Source organism: Perognathus longimembris, chromosome 3, assembly GCF_023159225.1.
Source record: "Perognathus longimembris pacificus isolate PPM17 chromosome 3, ASM2315922v1, whole genome shotgun sequence".
In the NCBI taxonomy this organism is placed as follows: domain Eukaryota; kingdom Metazoa; phylum Chordata; class Mammalia; order Rodentia; family Heteromyidae; genus Perognathus; species Perognathus longimembris.
The window spans coordinates 122829930-122853301 of NC_063163.1; the positions used below are offsets into that span (position 1 = coordinate 122829930).

The 23372-nt window shown below is 40.1% G+C and overlaps 3 protein-coding genes across 9 annotated transcripts in view; 2 read left to right on the forward strand and 1 right to left on the reverse strand.

Moving 5' to 3' along the window:
- Mtmr2 (myotubularin related protein 2) overlaps positions 1 to 994 on the forward strand; it is a 41086-nt gene extending 40092 nt beyond the window's left edge. For both annotated transcript variants that reach the window (XM_048344058.1, XM_048344059.1), the window contains one exon: positions 4 to 994. In XM_048344058.1, coding sequence (XP_048200015.1) covers positions 4 to 165 — 162 coding nt within the window. In that variant the 3' untranslated portion in view covers positions 166 to 994. The remainder of the gene's footprint in view (positions 1 to 3) is intronic.
- A 1047-nt stretch (positions 995 to 2041) lies between these two features.
- On the reverse strand, positions 2042 to 18750 carry Cep57 (centrosomal protein 57). Of its 2 annotated transcripts, XM_048344062.1 has the most exons (12): positions 18193 to 18750; positions 16346 to 16502; positions 11946 to 12125; positions 11509 to 11630; positions 10160 to 10276; positions 9333 to 9410; positions 7202 to 7315; positions 6688 to 6765; positions 5269 to 5507; positions 4670 to 4814; positions 3604 to 3715; positions 2042 to 2165 (listed from the first exon to the last, which is right to left on the reverse strand). In XM_048344062.1, exons 1-12 carry the CDS (start codon positions 18235 to 18237, stop codon positions 2149 to 2151), a joined length of 1404 nt encoding a protein of 467 aa, XP_048200019.1. In that variant the 5' UTR covers positions 18238 to 18750; the 3' UTR covers positions 2042 to 2148. The 2 variants fall into 2 exon arrangements, with proteins under 2 accessions (XP_048200019.1, XP_048200018.1); XM_048344061.1 differs by having other exon boundaries at positions 2042 to 3715; positions 18193 to 18749.
- A 7-nt stretch (positions 18751 to 18757) lies between these two features.
- The window catches only part of Fam76b (family with sequence similarity 76 member B), a 43415-nt gene continuing 38800 nt past the window's right edge, over positions 18758 to 23372 (forward strand). For 2 of the 5 annotated variants that reach the window (XM_048344064.1, XM_048344063.1), the window contains exons 1-4: positions 18760 to 19463; positions 20211 to 20275; positions 21046 to 21100; positions 22056 to 22211. In XM_048344064.1, coding sequence (XP_048200021.1) covers positions 19377 to 19463; positions 20211 to 20275; positions 21046 to 21100; positions 22056 to 22211 — 363 coding nt within the window. In that variant the 5' untranslated portion in view covers positions 18760 to 19376. Of the gene's footprint in view, positions 19464 to 20210; positions 20276 to 21045; positions 21101 to 22055; positions 22212 to 23372 lie in introns of all 5 variants that reach the window. The other 3 variants (XM_048344065.1, XM_048344067.1, XM_048344066.1) reach the window with 3 other exon arrangements.

The window sequence follows — 23372 nt, forward strand, 5'->3', positions numbered from 1 at the left end:
TAGGAGCCTATTCATAACAGATATAAGGAACTTCTGGCAAAACGAGCAGAGCTCCAGAAGAAAGTAGAGGAATTACAGAGAGAGATTTCCAACCGGTCAACTTCTTCCTCAGAGAGGGGAAGCTCCCCTGCACAGTGTGCCACTCCTGTCCAGACTGTAGTGTAAGGACTGGGGCTGCTTATGACAGACTCATTGTAGGGCCACTCTATGGCCCATCTGTGGGGGGAAAATCCACATGCGTACTATTTAGATCTGCCTCCAATGAGTTGAACTGTGCAGCAGTGTGCATCCAGTTCCTAACATCTATCTTTTACCCTGGCACCTGAAGATCAAAATGGGATAAAGTGTGCTACAAAGGAATGTGTTTTGTGAGATCATCTAATGGGCCTAGTGTACAACAGATCAAAGTCATTTAACACACCCTTTCTCCAGTTTTCCTTCTAGTGTAAGTAGTAAAGAAAAATTACTGCTGATATTATTTATATACTACTAAAAGTAGGGTGTTTCAAAGTGACACCTTATAAAGAGTTGCTTCAGGGAGGAAGCACCCATTTGTCCAGTTTCTCCCCACTGTAACTTTATGCTACTAAGACTTTTTTCTCTATAGATAGCTTATGATAAGAAACACTATGCTTAAATTTTTTCACAAAATAGTTTACTATTTTTTCCTAATTCTACTGAGTGATAAGTCTACCAAAGAACACAATGCATGTCAAGAATTAAATTAAATCTCAAGGCCAGTAGAAAAAAATCTTGCTTTGCTGTTCACCTATAAGTTTGGTGCTGGTATATAAACATGACTCTGTAGTAAGAGCCATATATGTAATGTACTGTAACAAAGGAAAGAAACTTCATACATTGTCCATGTCCAAAGTTACCTTTTGCAGAAACTTTACTTGAAAGTATTTAAGTGCATTTTTCAAATGGAAATGCTCACTTTCAGATTTGTCCTGACACTCAAATCAAACAATAAAAATCCACTATTTTTTCCAATCACTAATTTACTGTTGTCAGTATCATAAGTGTACTTGGTATTAGCAAAATTAGTACCAAATTACTTGGTGGTTGTGTGAAATTTGTTACTGGTATTTAATATCTCCCATAATATGTTTATATGTACTCTGTATCTATAAACCTTTATTCATCTTTGATATAGACAAAGGCTGAAAGATCAAAATGTCAAAACGCCTATGTGTATGCATGAGAAAATCCCAGAGACCAACTTTATATTACCAATAGGTGACTTACAGCTTCTTGCCTGAATATGCTCACATTCAGGTTCCACCTAAAAGCTAGGAGTCAGTGCCAATCTGCCACCTCTTCAAGCTCTTTCATAGTTTTCCACACCTCTAGGAGTGCAAACATGAGCATTTGGACCACTGGCTTACATGCAGAAGAGGAATCAAGTACAGAGCTTCAGTGTGAGAGACAGATGTCTATGCTGCCTACTAGGGAGACAGCTTGAATGAATACTGGCTGTGCAGATATGCTCCTTCCTCTTCAGGCATACAGATTTACAGCCCGGCAACATCAAGCTGCAACTTCTGAGGACCCTTCTGTAACCATGTGCCTGGTTCTGTCTATTCTGCTATTAATTCTCTCATGTGAATTACAGATCCACTCCCCCTCTTTCTGACTTGGACCAGCTGTTTCTCCCCTGAATTCAATTGTCTCCCAAGTTTAGGAATCATCTCTACCCTACAGCATCCAAGTACCCCACAGTATTGTACAGGCTACACTGCCTTCCTTCACCATACCACAGAGATGAACAATTCAGGTATGTACTACCAGCCTGTAAAAATACATGCTAGCATGGACACAACACAGAAGTGCTTTACATTTGAAATAAAGCCATACTACATATTTTCTATTATAAACTCAGATGAGAAAACTGAAGTAGTGTTTTTTCAATTTTCACCTGAGAGTGTCAAAAGCTGAACTGCTTGTTTGAATCCTAGCTGAGGAATTAGGAAGTGATTTAACACTGTTCAATTATCTCTTCTAATTAACAATCATGTATATGAATGACCTGAAATTCAAATAAGTAAGTAACAGAAGTTTAATGGTTGAAGTGGTGGTTCAAACATAAGAAATATTTACCATGTCACCAGAGCAGTTTCTCACCTTCATTGGGTTTCACTTGTCAATTCAGTGGTGTTGCAAACCTGCTCATCAGAAAACTGCACACACAAGCAAAAGTTTACATACGGTTTCAGGAGATTCACAAATATCTTAAAATCTAAGGAAATGAAATTAGTAATTCTTAACTAAGGAATTATTAATTCAACTTGTTAATTCGAGTCTTGAGAAACCTACTTTCCGGAATCTGGAACAGTTCATACTGGCTGCCTTTATATAATCTTTAGCCTCCAAGTCAAGTTAGTTCCAGGAAAAGGAATCATCAAAGCAATTCCTTTAGTATGTGGCCCTTTTAGTCTCTTATTACACACCACCAGGCAATTCAAGCTTGTTTAACTTCTACATAATAAGAATGCACATAATTTACTGACTACCACACTCAGGCTTATCAAGATAGTAAGTACCCTAAAAACAGCCTAGAGAATTTACAATAAAGCCTTTGTTAAATAGGCTGTTAAGGAAAGTTTCAGTATTTACTTTTTTTAAAAAAAGCTGCTTTATTGACTTCAATGGTAAATTTATAAACATATCTTGATCTACTCAAAGTTATATATTAACACAATTGACAACTGTGTATGGAGTTCACAGTGCATACCAAAAATTCAAGGAATTCACTAAGATTAAAAAGCCACAATGCCTTGAATAGCATAATTACAAATAGATAATTATCTAAAAATTGCAAATGCTGAAGCTTAACATCTTCCCTCTATTTCAAAATCTCATTTCATTAAGTTTGTACTTAAAAAATGATTCTGTACATAAATTTTTATAGGCAATGACTTAAAATGATCAGGACTTAATCATGGATAAAAAGCAATACAAGTGTATCTAATACTGATTAATGTTTCAGCTATCAAAAAGCAAACCAAGCATTTTAAATATGTAAATATTTAAATATAAAAATCCTCTAAGTCAGGTAGTATGGAAAGTGGGTAGGTACTTCATGCCAGGGGAAGATTTAAAAATGAGACTTTTCAAGGAAACACTACCTATAAAACAGCCTCATGTTTTGAAAATTTAAACATAATTTATATGTACAAAGAACTACATTAAAAAATCACACCCACAAGTAAAAAAATTGGTCATTTGTTTACAAAGTGCAAAATATCAGTACAGCAAATTCATCTCAAAGAAAACAGTGGCTTTCCTAGCTTTCAAAGTTCCTTGGTCTTCATTTAAATAGTCTAACAGTAATGCTGAGTCACACAAGAAGCCTGCATATGAAGCTAGGGCCCCTTTAATACCTGATATCCCAAATTAGGCAAGTGTGAACCCTGAAAGTAAACTGTCAACATCTGATGAGGTACACATTATCCAAATAAAATTTATGACCTGGTACTAGTCAGTAATCCCAACACAAATTGCTGCTTTGTAATGAATTCTGTATGGTTTGCATGTCCTTCAATAACTGCAGATTTTTCCTGCTTTTTTCTCCAGGTCTCAGTTTGGCAAAATCCTTCTTACTTGTGGTCCCTGTGGTTCCGGGGGAACGGTTATTGCTGTTTCCTTCTTCTTCGAGAGTCTTTTTGTTAGCTTTGGATTCCTTCTTCTGCTTATCAGTCTTCTGTTTCTCCAGCTATAACAAATAACCAAGGCAGGGAAAAGGAAAACTTAATGAAAACCTTTTCTTCTGAGACAGTACATTTTGTTTCTGAGACAGTCTTGCCACATGGGACTCCACATCCTTCTGCTCCCACCCGGGTAGGTACTGGTATTACAGGCTTGCACCATCAAGCCCAGATGGCATCGGTATTTTTAAAATAACCCTCAAACTAACACAAACAGTGCATTCCAGATACGTATTTTTAAAGATGTATAAGCATACAATGCCTCAATTCTGGTGCTGTATCACAAATCAAAGTAGTATCATTAAGTACAGAATAAAAGCGAAGGAGGCTGGGAAAACTCATGGAGGAGACAAAAATGAAATACACACCAATAGAAACTTTGGAAAACCTTCCACAAAGAGGCCAAAAGAACCAGACTTGTACCCTACCTCTACCATTAATCAGGGAGTTGACGTGTCTCCAGGAAAAGTGTCACAACCCTTTCTAACATTTCCAGAACATACTTCATATTTGCCCACTCTCCCCAACTCCAATTTATGGCTCAGTGAGGGTCACCCTCTGGTAAAGGCCAGCCCACTTGGATTCTGCCATTTATGGGAAAGCGGGCACATTTCATGCCAGGAGAAGGCTTTAAAATCAAACTTTTCAAGTAAATACTGCCTACGGGCTAGAATTAGGCCTGTAACCCCAACAACCGTAGTATTTTTTAAATATATGAGTCATGGTGTTCATGGTGTTTCTGGATAAAAACTCTCAGGTGGACTTCATCACTGCTTCTAGACATAAAAAATATCTAGTTTACATAACACAGACAGTGACTTTTGACAATGACATTTGACTTTTTCCTTTGTGGAGACTGAAAACTAAAGTATTTGATGTGAATAAACTGAAGTTCAAAAGTTGTTACCTATGACACTTTTGAAAAAATGTCATTAGAAAGTGGAATGAAGCAGCACAATTACCTGGACTTGATATTTTCGAACTTTAGTTATCTGGCTAGCTTTTGCTTCCATCCTCCCCACGAGAGCCTCCAGTTCACACTCTAAATTGTCTTTTAATTCCACGGTTGGTGACTCCTGGATGAGTTTCGCAAGCTGCTGGTGATCACTATACATAGATCAAAAGCAGGCCTGGTCAATTCGTACCTTTCACTCACCACACTGTTACTGCTTTCTCTGTGTTAAAAAAAATGGCTCAAATTTTTAACAGCAATTCTCTTTGGTTACTGTTTTACTAGTTCAAGAAAGAACAATTTATATTCCAATTTCCCCCACAAGACCATTACCTATGTAAAAAGCAAAATCTAGAAAATACTGGTCTTCAAATGTGGTATCCTAACTCATGAGTTTAGTTTACTTAAATATATAAAAGCACTCAAGGAAAGAAAATGCAAATGTAAACCACCTTCATCTTCAAACTATTAGAAAGGACAGATTTTAGTTCTAACAGTTAAGGCCACTCAAGAATTATGGTCAACATTGTTGAACAAAAAGTAGAACAAACACAGTCACCAAGAAGTTAGAACTAAACATAATTTTAAAATAAAAAAATGGAAACTCACAAGCTCATTTGCCCAAATTCATCCTGCAGAGTCTGTAAGACTTCAGACAGCTCTTCATTGATGCTACTGGAGGAGGGTGGTGCTACCAACTTCTTACTCTTACAACCCCTTGAAGATGCTTGCTTTGCCAAAGGAACACTGTTGACTACCCGATCGTTGCATAATGCTTTACTGTGCTGCTTCATTAGATGCAAGACATGCTGAACATTGGCTACCACAGCATGGCTAGGACTAGTGGACTGAAGAGAGAAAAATGGTAAGTAACTATATCCTCTTCATCCTGCCTTCATTTCACTAACTGGGTAAAGATAAACCACCTCAAACACCTAGGACATAAAGCTCCCTATCTACAGAAAATTACTTGCCAAATCCCATACATATATTTAACTTCTCAAATGTCTCCAGTCCCTCTTACTTTCCAATTACTGCTACTCGCTTGTTTTATACAGCCACCTCTTTGGTTATAGGGACAAACTCCCAACTGCTTTTCTTACCCAGTCTCTTCTGTCTCAAACTTCAGAGTGCTATCAAGTATCCTCCTAAAATATTCTGACCACACTGTTCTATTTAAAATCCTGTGATTTAAGACGAAGGAGCTGGGCACCAGTAGCTCGTGCCTGTAATCCTAAATTCAGGAGGCTGAGATCTGAGGATCACAGTTTGAAAGCAGGAAAGCCCATGAGACTCTTACCTCCAATAAACTACTCAGAAAAAGGCACTATGGCTCAAGTGGTAAAGCGCTAGTGTTGAGCACAGAGATGCTTTGGGGCAGTGCCCAGCCCCTGAGCTGAAGCCCCAGGACCAGCACAAAGAAAAAAAGACTAGAAGGACCAAATCCCTCCACATGGAAGATAAACACCTATACCAGAGCTGGGGCCTCTACTCCCTGCTTTTGAGCCCAGCATTTCCTAACCAATCATATTTACAGAGACAGTTTTTTTGTGCAGAAACTTTTATACCATTCTTCAAGCCTAGTTAATTTTTTTTTTCCCCTTCTTGGTCATGGGGCTTGAACTCATGAGATTTAAGTCCATGCCATGACTTCCTGGAGAGTTAAGTCTCATGAAGAACAAGTAGGTGTGATTTATTTCAATATCCATTTGTATGTAAATATAAACCCATAGGCTTAATGCCACACACATACCATTTCACACTTCCTTGATTTTACAATAATGAGTTCTTCAAACAGACCCCTCTTTCTTTAACACTGCCCTTCCATATAGACTCTTTCTCCCGAAGTCTCAACTCCACTCTGTTCCCCTAAGCCTAAAGAATCTATCTCCGTTTCTTTCTTATTCTCAGATCAACTATAATTAACACTGGTAAATGGAAAGGATAAATTTGTCAACTGTGACAGGCACAGACACAGAATTCAAATATATAAATTGTACAAGATAATTAGGGGTTCTACCCACTCACCTTTCCAGCAACAAATGGCATATCACCCAAGCATAACCTATAATGTGGTTGTGTACCAAAATAGTTCCTAGGACCTTTCTGGGGGGGAAAAAAAACACATGTTGATAAAACCTTTCTATACACAACTAAATGTCAGCTTACAAAACAAAACTACTATTTGCCTTATGCTCTTGATCAAGCTCATAATAGTACCTGAGCATTAGGGGAAAAATGTGCCTAAGAAAGCACAGTTATGTCAACGTAGAGGCATAAAATTAAGCATCATAAAGGATTTTAATAGCAAAAGCAATTAATGCTTTTCTGAACAGCACCAAAATACTTCTACATGCATTATCTCATTAGCAAGGCTAAAAGTTAGCAGTAAATCTTCCTTAACCTTTTGAGTAAAGCCACAACTTAAAGAGGTTCATTCTCTCAAGGTTACAGTACACATGATCCATGTGTTCATCCAAACTATACAATGACTCACGAGTATCCAATCAACAGTTGACCTGACTGCTACTGTTTTTCATACCTTATCTGCTGGTTTTGCCTTTTTTTTTTTAATTTTTCTTGTACTGGGAACACGTGAAGATGAAGATACCTTATCTTCAAAGATCAGTCTATTTGTTTCTAGGCCAGTCTGTAACTAGGAAAAACATGAGAGCCTAAAGTTAATGCTGTGAAAATTTAAACTATGAATCAAATTTGAGATCTCCCAAGTAAAACCTTGTAAAGTATGATACTCATTTCTGAGAATGATAGTCATTTCTGAGAAACACATCTTAGTTTTATGACCACGACTTCTGCCAGCCTTTCATTTCTACTAGTCTTTCATTTTATCTTGAGATGCTATATTCTAATTGTCCTTTCTTCAGCTTGGAGCCCACAGTTCCACTAGTTATACTTGTTCTGCAAATTCTAGCTATGGGGATGGGAACTGTGACTAAGCTGTAGAACATTAGCCAAAGAGCAAACATTAGGTACTGAGTTCAAGTACCAGTTTCAAACAACAACAAAAAGAACAAATTCTAACTATGAGCTAATAATTAATGAGTTGACATTTTCTCATCACTAAAGATTGAAAAATTACTAGATTAGGGAAAAAAAGGTAAGCCAACTGATCATATTCCTTTAAAAACAGAAAACAAAAAGATAAACTCTGGTCTCTAAGTGGGTCTTTTAAATCTACCTGTGTACTAAAATTGCATGGAAATTGAGACAAAAAGAAAATGATACAGCCAAGTTTCTCTCATAACTAGCTTTGAAATTTCTACATTAGGGAAATTTATATTTTAAAAGTATTTTAAGTTTTCCAAGAAGTTGTGATGGAGTTAATAGGAACACTCAGAACCATCCAATTAAAGTGAAATGAAATGGTGAGCTCTTAAGGTTGCTGCAGACAAAAGGGATCTCCACCCTCAGAACCACATCCACAATCTGACACGCCTCACTGCTTCATACAAAGTAAACCAGGTAAGTGAAACTCAATGGTCCAGAAATTGCTTTTCTGGAAAATGTATGAAGTCACTGAGTGGGACCCATAAACAAAATGATTTCTTGACTAGTTTAACTCTCAGCTCTATCTGTGCCAGAATTTCAACATTTCACAGTGCCTTCATCATCATCCATTTCATTCCACCTGACTGCCCTAATACTAAGAGATAAAATGAGAATCAAATCAATGGTGAAGTCCAGGCTCTGAATAAACAACCTGACCAAGTTACAAAAACTAAAACCTTGTACACTCAGAACCCTGTGTTTGTTCTCCCATTAAATACTGTGTACATCAGAATGTCAAATAGTTGTTGGGAATACAGTGGTCAGCAACAACTGATTTGGGTCCTGTTGCTAAACGGAAAAGATAGCAAAGGTACCACCAATCTTAAAAATTCACCAAACAATGAGCTTGTTAACACTGTACTCAACACCACAATGTATCTAAAGCATAATCCCCAAATCTACATGTTCCAAGTGAGGAAGAGACCTAGGAAAGAGCCTACCCCAAAGTCAGAATGGTCAAAGAAAACCTGCCGAAGGTCAAAATGAAAGCCAGTACAGCCATGTTACTCAAGAGTGCACACTGAGGGAAAAACCGTACAAATTTACAAACTGACAGAAGCTAAGTTTTTGAGAAGAAAATATTATCCGGTTTAACAAATAGAATATACTGAAATCTGAATCAGGGAAGCTTTAGAAGAGATAATACATTGTTTACTGCTCTGTGGTGACACCTCTGAGGAGAGCCCAGGATAATGAACTGCAGAGCCCTCCCTGACTGTTCTTGGGTCCACGTAGGAAGATAAAGGCTTACAAAAGTAGGCTCACTCCTGGACTCTAGCTACCTAGGAAGCTGAGATCTGTGGATCACGACTTATCTCCAATGAACTTTAGCAAAACAAGCAAGGCTCAAGAAATGGCTCAAGTAGAATAGCCATGAGTGAAAAAGCCTAGTGAGAGTGTGAGGTCCTAATTACAAATCCTGGTCCTAGTATGCATGCACACACAGGCCTGGGCACACGTGCACAGAGAGAAAATTACATTTGAGAGTTTGTATATTAAGACTAAGCGTAAACTCCCTTAAGATGGCCAAATACAATTTCATTTCTATATCCACAGAACAGTATAAAACACTTAAGAGCTTACTTGGCCATAATTCAACTTACCTCAGCTGCCTTTGCTTGCATACGTTTTCTTTCTTCTTCTTCTTCACGGAGTTTTGCTTCTAACTCTTGCATTTTTTTCTAATGTTAAGAATATTAAATTGTAATCAGTAAACCTCAAGCCTTTGCTAGGTCCTAACAGCTATTGTGGGGAGATACTTAATGCTCCACGCCACTTACACTTAAGAACTTGCCAAAGTAAAAAAAACTGTCATTCTCACACTAGAGATATCCACTCTCAGTCTATTCCAAATGTATTCTTTTTCTAACAAACTTTGCTAACACTTCCTAAAAGAAGAACCTCAAAATGGGCAACAGTAGAAAGTATAAAATTTGAATACAGCCCACAGGAACAAGTCACAGACTTTGAGCACAGCCAGTATGTTTGTTAAAGAGTCCAGTCCTGTAATGGACCTAGGCTGGACAGCACCAACTCTGCCCTCTGCTAAGTCACTCTGAGCAGCCGTGAGTGAACTCTACAGAATCATGGGAAACATTTGAGGCCAAATATTAAATATTGAGCCTATATTAAGTTCAACAGCCTATTATGTTATAGTACTTTACTCAGTGGTATATGAAATACAAAGCTGAAATTACTTCAGAGAACAAATCTCCCTTAAGGATACTCAAAAACATTTAATCTTTAATTACTTAAAAAAAAATAACCCCCTTATGCCTACCAACACTAAAATGCCAACATTTCTCCAGTTTCTAAAAACAATTTCTTTGCTGTAAGACTATATTTAGAGGCATAAAATTCAGTGATATAAAACTAATTTTTTTTAATGAGCATGCTCGTATTATGCATTAACAAGACAAAGGCACCTGACCTCAGCAAGGGCCTGCATCGTGGTAAGTTTGTTATACTCCTGTTCCAGAAGATCTAGTTTTTCAAGCTGGCTCTGAACCTGTGTTTGATCATGCTGCCGCTCTCTTTCCAGGGAAACCTGAGTAACATCAAATGCACAATGATGACACGATAAAACACTAAAAAATAATACTGAGCATCTTAAAATACACTGTATGTTATTTGGCCTCTCAGAGAACTACAGATGTGGAGAGGAATCCTAAGAATTAAGACACAGACCTAGGAACACCAACAGATGACTGCTTAAATGAAAGCCTGTTCTGGCCTGCCATTGTGGTACAGAAGATAAGTTTCAGTATGAGCATCCTCAAGCTGGATGGACTATGTAAACACAATTTTTTCTTTTTCTGGCAGTTCTGGGGCTTGAGCTCAGGGCCTGGGTGCTGTCCCTAAGCTTCTTTTGCTCAAGGCTGGCATTCTACCACTTGAACCACAGCGTCATTTCTGGCTTTTTCTGTTTATGTGGTACTAAGGAATCAAACCCAGGACTGAATGCATGCTAGACAAGCACTATACCGCTAAGCCACATTCCTAGCCCCCACAATTATTTCTTAAGTGGATAATTGATTACTCAGGATATAATTAGGGGGAGTGTATCTATCTTTTGTACTTCCTTTGAAGGCTTTTGTTTTTGTGCCAGTCTCTACACAGCCATATAGTAGGGACATCAGTGATATTTTAAAAATATATTGTAAACATGTTCGTTGTAAATGTGCAAGTTTACTGAAATAATAAAGACCTCTATTTTTTTAAACAGCTATTGCCAAGAGCTTTTAGAAGAAAAGCCTTCAAAACTGCTCTCACTTTACTCTTTATAGAGAGGTGTAGGACTATGTTTTTTTTATACTACAGACCTAAAAACCATTAATATTACTTAAAAATATCCCACAACTTTAAGAAGAACAATACCAAATATACAAATGATCACAACAAAGAACCAACCAAATCTTTATGTTTTTTTTGTTTTTTTTTGCCAGTCCTGGGCCTTGGACTCAGGGCCTGAGCACTGTCCCTGGCTTCTTTTTGCTCAAGGCTAGCACTCTGCCACTTGAGTCACAGCACCACTTCTGGCCATTTTCTGTATATGTGGTGCTGGGGAATCAAACCCAGGGCTTCAAGTATACGAGGCAAGCACTCTTGCCACTAGGCCATATCCGCAGCCCAAAATCTTTAATGTCATAAGTGATCCAAGAAATTTCAGACTTGGGCTGTCATAAAAACGTCATTAAGTCCTCATTTTAAAAAAAAAGTCTAATTCATTTTCTTAGTTTCTATTCTTGAGTATCTGTCAATCAGTCTCACCCACCATACCTGCTTCTCTAAGACTGATGTCCTCTCCATTTCTGCATGCTTAATCATATTCCGCATGTACTCCAATTGTTTTTCTAAAAGATTACATTTATTTTCAGCAGCTAACAACTGGGATGTCAGCTCTACAAATGAATACACAAGAAAAGCAAAAGTTAACACATAAAAGTTTCAGCAGGATACTGGAGTTTGGAACTATTGTCACTCTCTTATAAAAGAAACATTCTCTAACCCTGTAAGTTTAGACTGCCTACATCATTTCCTTTCTACATGCTATGCTAGCCAAGAAATATAATGTATATACTTGCTTCTCACAACAAACCCAGACACAAGAGTAAGTTTGTTATGCTTAATGATAGTATCAGAGAAGGACAAGATAGTAGAGCACTGGAATTACTTTAAAATATGTAGGGCAAATTTAATTTTTCAATTAAACATACCTTGATTGTGCTTTGATTCCTCATTCTTTGAATTCTCCCTTTCTTGTATCTGTTCATCCAGTACTTTTTTATACTCAATTGTTTCTCTAGACAAAGTTTTCACACTTTCTTCTGCCTGAATCCTTTCAAGCTCTAAGCGTCGAATCTTATCTTGAAGATTCTTCAAAGCAGAAAATATGGCTGCCAAACAGAACATAGGTAACAGAAAAATGTATATGGGGAATGTTCAATCAAAATTTAATTATAAAAATGTAGTGAGTAGGCCCAGTGGAAGATCATTCCTTAAGAACAATAAATTATCTCAAAAAATTTTTAAATACATTTAGAGACATCTCTTGACCCTGAAATGTTTTAGCTATTCAAGTAAAAACCCTTTACTATGGCAAACACATTTCATAGTGATAACGAGCAACAAAGAAAACCTGGCTAATCATACATAAAAATACTTAATTGTCATTTGTTATTAACTGACTTGATCTAGTTTTTATTTACAAGATTACAAGCAGACTCCAATTGAAGAGTTAAAAGAACAGACAAAAATGACTTAATTTCTACTTTTCTTTACATAGGAAAAAAAAGCCTAGTGAGGTGTCTCCTCCAAGGTTTCTGACACTAGATGTAATAGTGCATATTCACTGTAGAAAATGTTGAACATAATAACCAAAAATCTTACTACCAGAAATAGCAACAATCACTTTTGGTTCTTTCAATCTTCTGCTACTGGTGCAAAATAAAATGAAATATATTAATTACTTTTTACTTAGGCATTAGTAAACACTGAGCATTTGCTCACCATACCATATAGTTTTAAGATTTAGTTTTAGCTAAAAACTGAAGAATTTTACTATGTCAAAAAATCCCCATATTTTAAGCTGGGTGTAGTAGGGCATGCCTGCAGTCCTAGCACTTGGGATACTCAGGCAAGAAAACAGGCAAGTTCAAGGATGGCCTGTGCTACATGTAAAGACCGAGTTTCAAACACCAGACGAGTCCAGATGTAACATGTAATGTCCTTCAATGTCAATAACTGAGCTTAACCTCTTGAGCCACTGAGGGATGTATAGATATTTTTATATTTTACTTTATAGTATAACATCTTCTGAATTGTTTGCCTAGGAGTTTGAGAATGTTTTTGTTTTTCAGTTTTTGTTTTGTGCTGGTCCTGGAGTTTTAACTTAGCCTGGGTGCTGTCCCTGAGCTTTTCTGTTCAAGGCTAGTGTTCTACCACTTGGTCCACAGCTCCACTTTTGTCTTTTTTGATAGTCCAGTGGACATAAAGAGTCTCACAGACTTCCCTGCACGAGCTAGCTTTGAACCAGGATCCTGAGATCGCAGCCTCCTGAACTGCTAGGATTACAACCATGAGCCACTGGTGCCCAGCTGCCCAGAATCTCTTAACAAATCAACAAATCTGGCTGACACAGAGGAGACATCTTAAAAAACACACACACACACACAAAAACACAAACCCAGAAAATGCAATGTCTTGGGACTTTTGTCCAAAAACAGTCTAAATTCATCCAATTCCAAAAAGCATTAGTGACCATGTTTCCTGTCATGTGGAAGAAACTAGTTAAAAGAGAATGAAAAGTAGTAGCAAGTGAAAAGTAGAATAAAGGAAAGTGCTAATCACTTTTGAATACTTTGTCCTGGCTTGCTTTTTGCCCAACTAAGTTTTGTGTTATTTTGCGTTAACATACGTTTATAATACCGGGGGTCTGCACTATGACATTTTCATACATTCGTACATACATAACATACACTTTGAATCAATTCATGCTTTCCACTACATTCTCATATTCCCCCTCTACCTTTTCAAAACTGGTGGGTTTCATTATGCTATATGCTTATATACATGTGTGCACATATATACTCATTCACACAAGATGTCTTCTGACACTTCACCCCTGTGTTCTTAAAGTCTAGCACTATACTACAACACAAGTATTTCATAACTGATTTTGTTACTCCAAATGTACAAGCCATTCTGCACATTGCTTCCATTTTCAATGTACTCTACATAACTCATACAATGTATCCTACACATAACACAATGCACTCTTCATGTAACACACAATGCACTCTACACACAACTCATGCAGTGCATTCTACACAGACATAATGTACTCTACACATAACACACAGTGCACTCTACACATAACATACAATAGGTTATTAAAGCTTATTGGAATAATGTTGGTTACTGCTTTTTTTGAAGGCTCTAAAGATGTTAATATGTTTTGAAGACAGCAATAATTTCAAATTTCTTATTCTTCCCTGGTAAGCATTCAAATAAAGAGGCAAATAAGAAACGTAGTTTGTCTTTCCATAGTTTGTCTTTCCATAGTCTTAAGTTTAAGATGAACAAATAGCTAAAGTGAAGTAATAAAACAGTAAAAGTATATTAAATCATAACTAAAGAGGGTGAGTCTTTTTTCTTCCATTATCAATGAGAAAAAAGTGATTAAGTATAAAAAAAAATTACTCAAAATAAAAAACCTCATTCAATAAGTATTTTAGGATCTACTGAGCAAACTAGAAAATGGGAACAGTTTTGATACTGAATATTTGAGTAATCATATTTGAAATGTTTTTTCATCTCTAAACTACAAACATATTGTCTTACACATTTGGTGAAGATTAAATGAAATATAATTTCCTATATCGGTAGTAGTTACTCTGTGCTGTTAAGGAAATAGTGGCAAGGAATATTTGTTTCACAACTACAAACATATTGTCTTACACATTTGGTGAAGATTAAATGAAATATAATTTCCTATATTGGTAGTAGTTACTCTGTGCTGTTTAGGAAACAGTGGCAAGGAATATTTGTTTCACAAATAGTTTTTACTTAAACTGGCTGAATCTAATTCAGAACTCAGTGGCACAAAGGGCCAGTTGTGTCTGATCATGTTTTTTTAATCAGTTCAACTATACTTATGAAATACAAACACAAGACACAGAAACCATCATCTTTTCCAACACCACCAAAAAGAGGTTACAAAGAGAGAACAGAATAAACACTCTGGGAAGACACATATAGGTATGTGTTGAAGAAGCTGGAAGAAAGTCTCAGAGTAAACAATATACAGATCTTACTTTAAAGAACAAGGATAATTTTCCGAAAAAAAAATTCAACAAGAGTACAATGTGTGAAATGCTTGCAGACATGAAGTGAACGATATTAAGGTAGGCAGAATGGAAACTCAAAGATGTCCACACCTAACCTCTGCAACCTCTGGTAAATGCCTTATGTAAGATGGCAATAACAATTTTCATTATGGCTGTGAACAAACCTTCAGATGCTGACATTCCTGACTATATGAATGGGCCAATATAACCATGTGAGAAGAAAATTCTCACCATTTGTAGCTAGAGAAGTCTAAGTGACTAAGCACATGAGAGGTCTAACCCATTGCTGCCTCCAAGAGACAAATGGAAACCATGAGAAGGAACAAGGATGTTCTGTGGAAGAAAAGACTCAGATGGGAAACAGAACCTCCATCATCAACAAGCAACTGGATTTGACCAACAGTCTGAGTGAAGGTGTCAATGTAACTATCCTAGGGCCTCTGGTAAAGAACAAAGCCTCAGTTACCACCTTGATTTCAAACCTGCAAGATTCTATGCCAAGGACCAAGATGTGCCCTTCTGATTTACTGTAACACAGTAAGTATGTATTGTTGAAAGCTGCTGTTTGTGGCATCATTTGCTAAGGCAGAAAGAAAACTTACACAGATGGCAAGTTCTAGAAGCAATATATCTCACAATATCCAAACCACAGACTTAGGGATATAGTTACTGAGGCAGGTAGGTTTGATTCATATGGAAAAATCTAAGGCTACTTTTATTATGTGAGCTATGGAAGGATGCTGGAACTTTGTTTCAGTGAAAGACATTGTAGGTAACGTCAAATGGAAAGAATATAAAATAGGGATAAGAATGAGACTTGGCAAGGAGATTAGTTAGGAAAGATTTACCCACATCTAAGAACCTAAACCAAAATGATGAGAACATACAGATGCAGACAGCCAAATGCAGGCTTGATTCCTTACACTGAAGATGACAAATTAGTCACAAGTGGGCTGCCGAGTATTTTAGTGTTGTGATTTTTGTGATGATGTTCAACAATCAGTATAAAGAGCAAAAGAAAAGCATATTTTGAGAAGGCCAAAAATAGAATGGGGAGAGTCTCTAAGTTTCAAAACAATGGATGATGGTATAGGTGTGGCTCACTGGCACAGTGCCTGACTGGTAAGAGCAAGACCCCTGAACTACAAAAAACAAAGCCTAACCAAAAAAAGAAAAAAGCCCCACAAAAAACACAACCAAAATTGTGGAGGAATGAAGTAATTTTTAAATCGGCGGTAAACACACATTTATTTCCTCAGGGTTATCACCTCTGCTGTTGCTCTCTGGATAGGCAAGTGTCGGCTTATGTGGAGAGCGTCGCAAATCGCTGTTAAGGAAAGGCTTATCGGATGGGTACAGCGCATACGGAGATGAAGAATGGCGAACCACACTTCCATTAGATCTTGATGGCTGAGCTATGATGTTCTGAAAAATAAAAGTACAGCAATTACTTCTCAAACAAGGGAACCAAAAGTAGTTGAGGACATACCAGTCTGTCCAAGACAACAAAAAAATTAGCCTGATTATACAAAATACAATTATTTACTGTAAAGAAACGCAACTTTTGAAGTGTTGCATGTTTGTCTAACCATAGCCATATGGCAGCACTATAAAATTGAAGTCATGCTTACATGCCTTGCCTTTAGATTTGTTAACAAGCACCATACTCATTTTAATTTGCTATTTTTACTCTGCCTGGAAAAGGCTCCCTCAGTCTGTCACTCAGGTCATTTTCCCTGTCTATTTGCAACACTACCCCATGACACATTAACACATTTCCTATGCTATAATTAAAAAACAAAAGCTATAAGGGGACTGAGATACCCTTACTATACTGTTCATACTTAAAATCCACTTAAAATTTGAGTTTAGTTCATAGTAATGTATATGATTTCCTCCTGAATATTCTTGGCATTTCTCAGACTACCATGGACTAACATAGAGCTTGGCCTGGTGACCATAGCACAGGACAACTCAGTTTAAAATTGTGTTCCTTACTAAGTCCAAAAGGGGAGCTCTGAAAGCAAAGAAAAGCCCTCCTGTTCCATAATTTGTACAACTACTGACCGTTTCTCTGTTTATTTTACCTTTTGCTCATGTAATCTCTGAATGAACTCCCAACAATTTCATTCATTCAGTACTTCTCATTCTCCCTAGCCTCTCTGCAAACGATTATTCCCATTCTGCAGAAATGTTGTGACACTTCTGGCCTCATCACCAGCCTAACAATATGCAAAAAGCTGAAACCAAAGAAAAGTAGGTGTTCCCTAAGATGACTTGATTGCTTTTCCTAAACTCCTAAGTCGACGAAGTTCTCCTGATACTCCGACTTCTCTAGCTTTTAGTTCACATTTTCCAGTTCATCCCAACTGTACCTCTGTTCATTCCAAATTACCGGAGAGCAACTATTGTCTTGGGAGAAGAAATTACAATTCCTTTAACAGGCAGGTAGTTCCATCTTCTGTAGCCTACAACCCCCCGCCCCCCAATCAACACTTTAGCTTCCCTAGCGCTTCTGCACTCCTTCGGAGCAGGATTTCTATTCAACACATCCTTGTAACCTTAAGAGCCCAACAATATCCCAGGCCCTAAAAATTTCGAATTGGGATCGAACGTCAGCAGCTAAGAGAGCTTGACATTGCAATCTGACGAGCACCACCGTCTAAACTGGCAGGCGACTCCCGTCACATGCGGAGGAGGCCTGGTGCCAAGCTGAGGGACCAACATGGAGCAGAGGACCGGAGGTCGGGTGGTGTGGCGCTGGGCACCAGCGTAGACGAGAGGACCGAGACCTGGGCAGCAGCGTGGACGAGGCCCCGAAGCCTGGGACCAGGCGCTCCCGCCCCGCGGGCGCACACCGGGCGGACCCCGCCGGCCCCGCGCGCGGCCAGGACGGCCGTTGCACCGCAGGCCGGGCACCGAGACGACGTGTTCTGGGATGCAGCCCGGAGGGCGGCGGGGAGCTGGGCCGGGCGGCCTCGGAGCGGCACGGACTCGACGGCACCCGCGGCCCCAGGGAGAGGCCTGAGGCGGGGCTCGGGGTGCCCTGAAACACAAGCGAACGTGAAGGGGTACCAGGCGCCTGGAACCCGCCCGGACGCCGCCCGCTCCTTACCGAGAACGGGGAATCCGAAGCCGCGGAGACCGACGCCGCCGCCATCTTCCTACCTACCCCGCACGGGCCTCCGCAGCTCTGGGGCGGTCGCCCGGGTCGAGAGCCGCCCGCCCGGGGCGACCTAAGCAGACGCCCAGGTGGAAGGGGCGGCCTGCCGGAGAGGGGTCCGGAGAGGGTCCGGAGCCCCCGCCTCACACCCCGCAGGGACGTCCTCGCCCGGTACTCACACGGGGAAGGCTGGACGTCCTAACAGGCGTCGCCTACAGCCAATCAGAGGAGCGAACGCTTTCCCCGGGCTCGGGAGGGCCCGCCTTCGTGGTGACGTCATAAGGCGGCGCGCGGCGGTGGCGCCAGGGCGGGCCTGGCCGGGCCTGGCTGCTCACCCCGCGGGCCACCCGGAGCCCTGGGCCGACTCGCCCGAAGGGACGCGCTCGGGGCTTATCATCGCCAGGGTAGCCGCACGGAACAGACCCAAGAGAACGCGAATGGAACCTGCACACACTCCATCAGTTCTTCAGAGCTTGCGAGATAGACTCGGGACGCCTCTCAGGTGACGTACTAACTTTGGGCCAACCAGGAATTGGTCTTGGAGGGGCTTCATGGCTTAGCCCGAGGGAGACCGAGGAACAAAACGCGAGCAGAGGCAGGGGACGGGTCTGAACGAGCGCCTGAGCGACTCCGGGCGCGCTGCCGGCGGAACCGGCCTGGACGGAAGCCTGTGGGCGGAAGTTGTGGGCGGGACCGAGCTGAAGTGGATTTCGCGCGTGAAGAGCGTCGGGCTCTCATTGGCCAGCGCCTTCCGCCCTTTGTGGGCGCTTCCTGCGTCGCGCGGGCGCAGCGCGGGGCGGGGCAGTAGAGTGACGCGGCCTCCTCGAAGCCAATCAGAGAGTGGGATCCGAGGCCGGGAAGGAAGCGGATCGGCCGCCGCGCAGCTAAAAGGCAGCCTGGGCCCGCTTCGTCTCCCTCCGCCACCGTCAGGGCCTAGGCGGGAGCCGCCGTGGAGGCGTCCCTGTGGGGGAGAGGACTGGGGCGGAAGTGCCGGCGGAGGGAGACGACGGCTTCGGCTGGGCTCGGGCTGCAACTCCGGCGCAGAAGCCTGCTGGGCCCTAGGCCGGGAGGGGAGCAGGAGCCCGCGGCCCGGGCGGCGGCGCCCGAGACCCTGCGGGGCCCCGCCTCGGAGCGGGATGGCGGCCTCAGCCCTGTACGCCTGTACCAAGTGCACCCAGCGCTACCCCTTCGAGGAGCTCTCGCAGGGCCAGCAGCTCTGCAAGGTCGGTGGGCGCCGGCCGGGCGGGCGGGGGGTTCTCGGCCTGGCCCGGGGCGGGGTGTCCGCCGCGCCGCCCCTCCACCGCGCTCGGGGGTCTGGAGACGCCGAGGCCCGGGCGTCGGGCGGGGACGCTCGGGGAGGACAGCTCCTTGGGTGTGCAGCCCGAGGACGGGGCCGGGCCGAGCGAGGCCGCCACCTGCCCGTGCTGTGGACCCCGCCGGGTGGAGGCGTCCTCCTCTCGCTCTTCCGCTGGTCTGTCCTCCCCTTCCGCTGGGAGGTGGGGACGTGTTTGCACTTTCTTGCTAGGAACCCGAAGCCGCCAAGCTGATGGCATCCTTCCCTGTCCAGGAAAGCGAAGCGACTGGTTTGGGAACAGAATGCTCTGATTTGCAGCTCCTCCCATCCCAGTAAAGCCGGGGTGCTGTCTGTGAGCAACGGTGCAAAATAATTAGTTTCACATTTAACCAGCCCTTGAGGTCAGCCGTGACAGCGTTCTTACTTTATCTGTCATACGCCCCCCAAGTCTAATAGAAACAAAGACACCTAGGCCTCCCCCTAGGAGTTTTATTGTAAGTGACCACTGATAGCTTCAGTTATCCAGTTGCTTATGTAGAGGCCAAGGGTGTTTTTCTTTTTTCTTTTTTCTTTATATTTTAGACATATAACGATGTTGAGAAAAAAATTTATACCAGAAAAATGAGATTTGGGTCTTTGAGACAGATACTGACTCACAGATATTGTCTCATTACAGGAATGTCGGATTGCACATCCTATTGTAAAATGTACTTACTGCAGATCAGAATTTCAACAAGAGAGGTTTGTATACTGAACTGTCTTTGATTATTAAAAACAAATGCTAAGTGTAGGGAATCCTTGGATGTAATAAACTCATATTTGCATTGAAAGTATTTAAAAATATATAACTGAGTCTCACAAACTTTTAAGTTATAAACCTTTTTGTAGGTGGTGGCAGAAGAATATTGACCCCAAACAAAACAAAAACCCTGGTATTAGTTTACCGCTACACTTATTTTAAACACAAGGAAATACATATGGGTAAATGTACACACTTCTTAACAAAAATATGAGTACAATTTAAAAAGTAAGATGTTAATGGGTGTCAAGGAAAAAAATGTAGCGTTACCAGCTGCCTTTTGAAAGAGAAACCTGGTAAGTGGTTAGGTGAACAGTAGCACAGACTTTTAACTGCTAACTCCACTTAGCACACATAAAAACAAGTAGCCTGGGGGAGAACAAGTAATTTACTCCCAATAGTAGCATGTGTGAAGATTTGGGAACTTAGACTGGAGACAGGAGACCTAAAAGAGTAGTATACATGAAGCCAGGCATGGTGGAAAATGACTAATCCCAGCAATTTGCAGGTAAAGTTAGGAAGGTAGGTAGATAGAATTAGTGAAAGAAATGCAAATTTGAGTAAAACAAACCTAAAATCTTATATATGTATTTCTTGAAAAATACTCTAAATCAGAGTGTTTTTACTGCTCCAGATCATTCATTAGTTCAACTTTGTTTCTTAGCCCCAGAAAGCTACGTAGATGTGATCATCTATATAATTTTCTTTTCAGCAAAACTAACACAATTTGTAAGAAGTGTGCTCAAAATGTCAAGCAGTTTGGGACAGTAAGTATGTTTCATTTTAATTCCATGTTGTTATTGACCAGTTACAGTCTTCCATGAAAATATGTAGTGCTATGCATCATACATTTGAACATGCCAAAATAACTCATGACAGTGTGTTAAGAAGATGACATTTACAAACAGAAATTAATTACATTTCTTAAGTGCTATATACTGAATTTAGTGTGAAGTTTATGAAGCTATTCTTTATAAAGATATAAATATTGCAAAGTCGTTATTATGGGAAACCTACTTACTCATAGTGTTTGCTTGCATAATCAAACTCTTTCCTGTTTAGAACTGTTTTTATGTGACAGCATTATTCAGGTATTCACAAAATTCATGATAGTGTCCTAGCGCAAAGTGTCTCATAAAACAGTATTTATTATTGGTCTTCATTGTTAAGGCTAGATACTGTCCTGAATTATCCTTTGAATATCAAAAAAAATCAGGATATGTTTATTATAATTAGTATTGTTGTACAAGTTTTGTAAATGAAAACTTAAGGACAGTATATATCTCTTGTGTCATCTGCCTGTGTAGAATAAAATGTTACTGGATTTTTACTTTTTTTTTTAGTAAATGCTATGACAAACTAGCTAGGCTATTAGTTCATTATTTTCAGATTCTGAATGCATGAACATTCTAAGTATCCATTTTCATTTTTGAAACCTTTATCATGAGCAGTTTTTGTATTATATAACAATTGTAGATTATGAGTACATGATCTTATTTATTCAAGTAACAGTTTCACCACTCGACATCAATATTAGTTGAATGAAGAGAAACATGAGGAATGCCTTTGAATATGGCAAGATGACTGGTTCGGTAGAAAATTATATTTTTTAAACTTACTAGTTCCATTCATTAATCTTAGAAATGTCTGTTCACAAACATGAACACTGATTCACGAACACTGGTTATGTTTCATTAAGGTAAATGTTAATCTGTTTTGCAGCCCAAGCCTTGTCAGTACTGTAACATAATTGCAGCATTTATTGGTACCAAGTGTCAGCGCTGCACAAATTCTGAAAAAAAGTATGGACCACCTCAGACCTGTGAACAGTGCAAACAGCAGTGTGCTTTTGATCGGAAGGAAGAGGGAAGGAGGAAGGTATGTTTGATCTGTTGCAACATCTTCTAGAAGTTAAATACAATACCCAACAAGGTAGAAATTGTTATGATCAATACACATTCCATCCTTTGGGTCCCTGAAAACAAAAAATTCGATGGAAGTGTAGGAATAGTGAGTTTCCTCCTTGCATGCTTCACATGTGGTATTTGTGTTGATCCATTATGATTTCTATACCTTAAAAATTGTTGCCGGCCTGATAGCACACTCACAGTTTCAGGATGCAGAGTAGGATGATTTCTTCCCAGGATTCAAGACCAGCCTGTACATCATAATGAGACCCCCGTCTCAAAAAAAATTGTTGTATGATAGCTGTTCTTTATGCATATCCCTTAATTTGGGACACTTAGAAATTTTTGTTAAATCCTTTCATCTTTTTGCTAGTTCATTGAAGTCACTGTAGTGTAAGAAGTACCTAATTGCATATTAGCACATGAAATTAATAGGTGGCCTTTTGCTTTTTGATATGGACTTCTTTTTAAAACCATTGTTTTTTCTCTACCTACAGTGAAAAGTATGTGTGTGCATGTGGTATTCCTCTGCTGGTCAGCATTCACACAGGCCTCCTGTTGTCTATCAGTTTCAGTTGATGTGAAGGATGACTACCTTTAGCAGTGTATACACCTTCGTAGTAAGCCATGTCCCTCCAACACTTCTTGTGTAAACAAACAGAAGACAAACATGATTGTGTTTTTATAGGTTTTAATATCCCTCCCCTTTGATTAATACACAATTGATTTTCCTTATTTTCTGTACTTATATTCCATAAAGTTACCACACAAACTGAATTAGTAAACCATTACTTCTTAGGGAAATAAAAGATTAGATCCTTGGGTCTAGTCATAACATTGGTTGCTGACTAGATACTTTGTGTTTAAAGTCACCTACTTTATGAACATTTTTGACTAATTGAACTCATGGCCAGTAGCACTGACAATGCCTAAACTTTAGCATTTTTTCCCTAAGGCACAGCTAAGACTTCTTGAGCTTAGAAATGCAAACCCCTGGGCTGGGGATATAGCCTAGTGGCAAGAGTGCCTGCCTCGGATACACGAGGCCCTAGGTTCGATTCCCCAGCACCACATATACAGAAAACGGCCAGAAGCGGCGCTGTGGCTCAAGTGGCGGAGTGCTAGCCTTGAG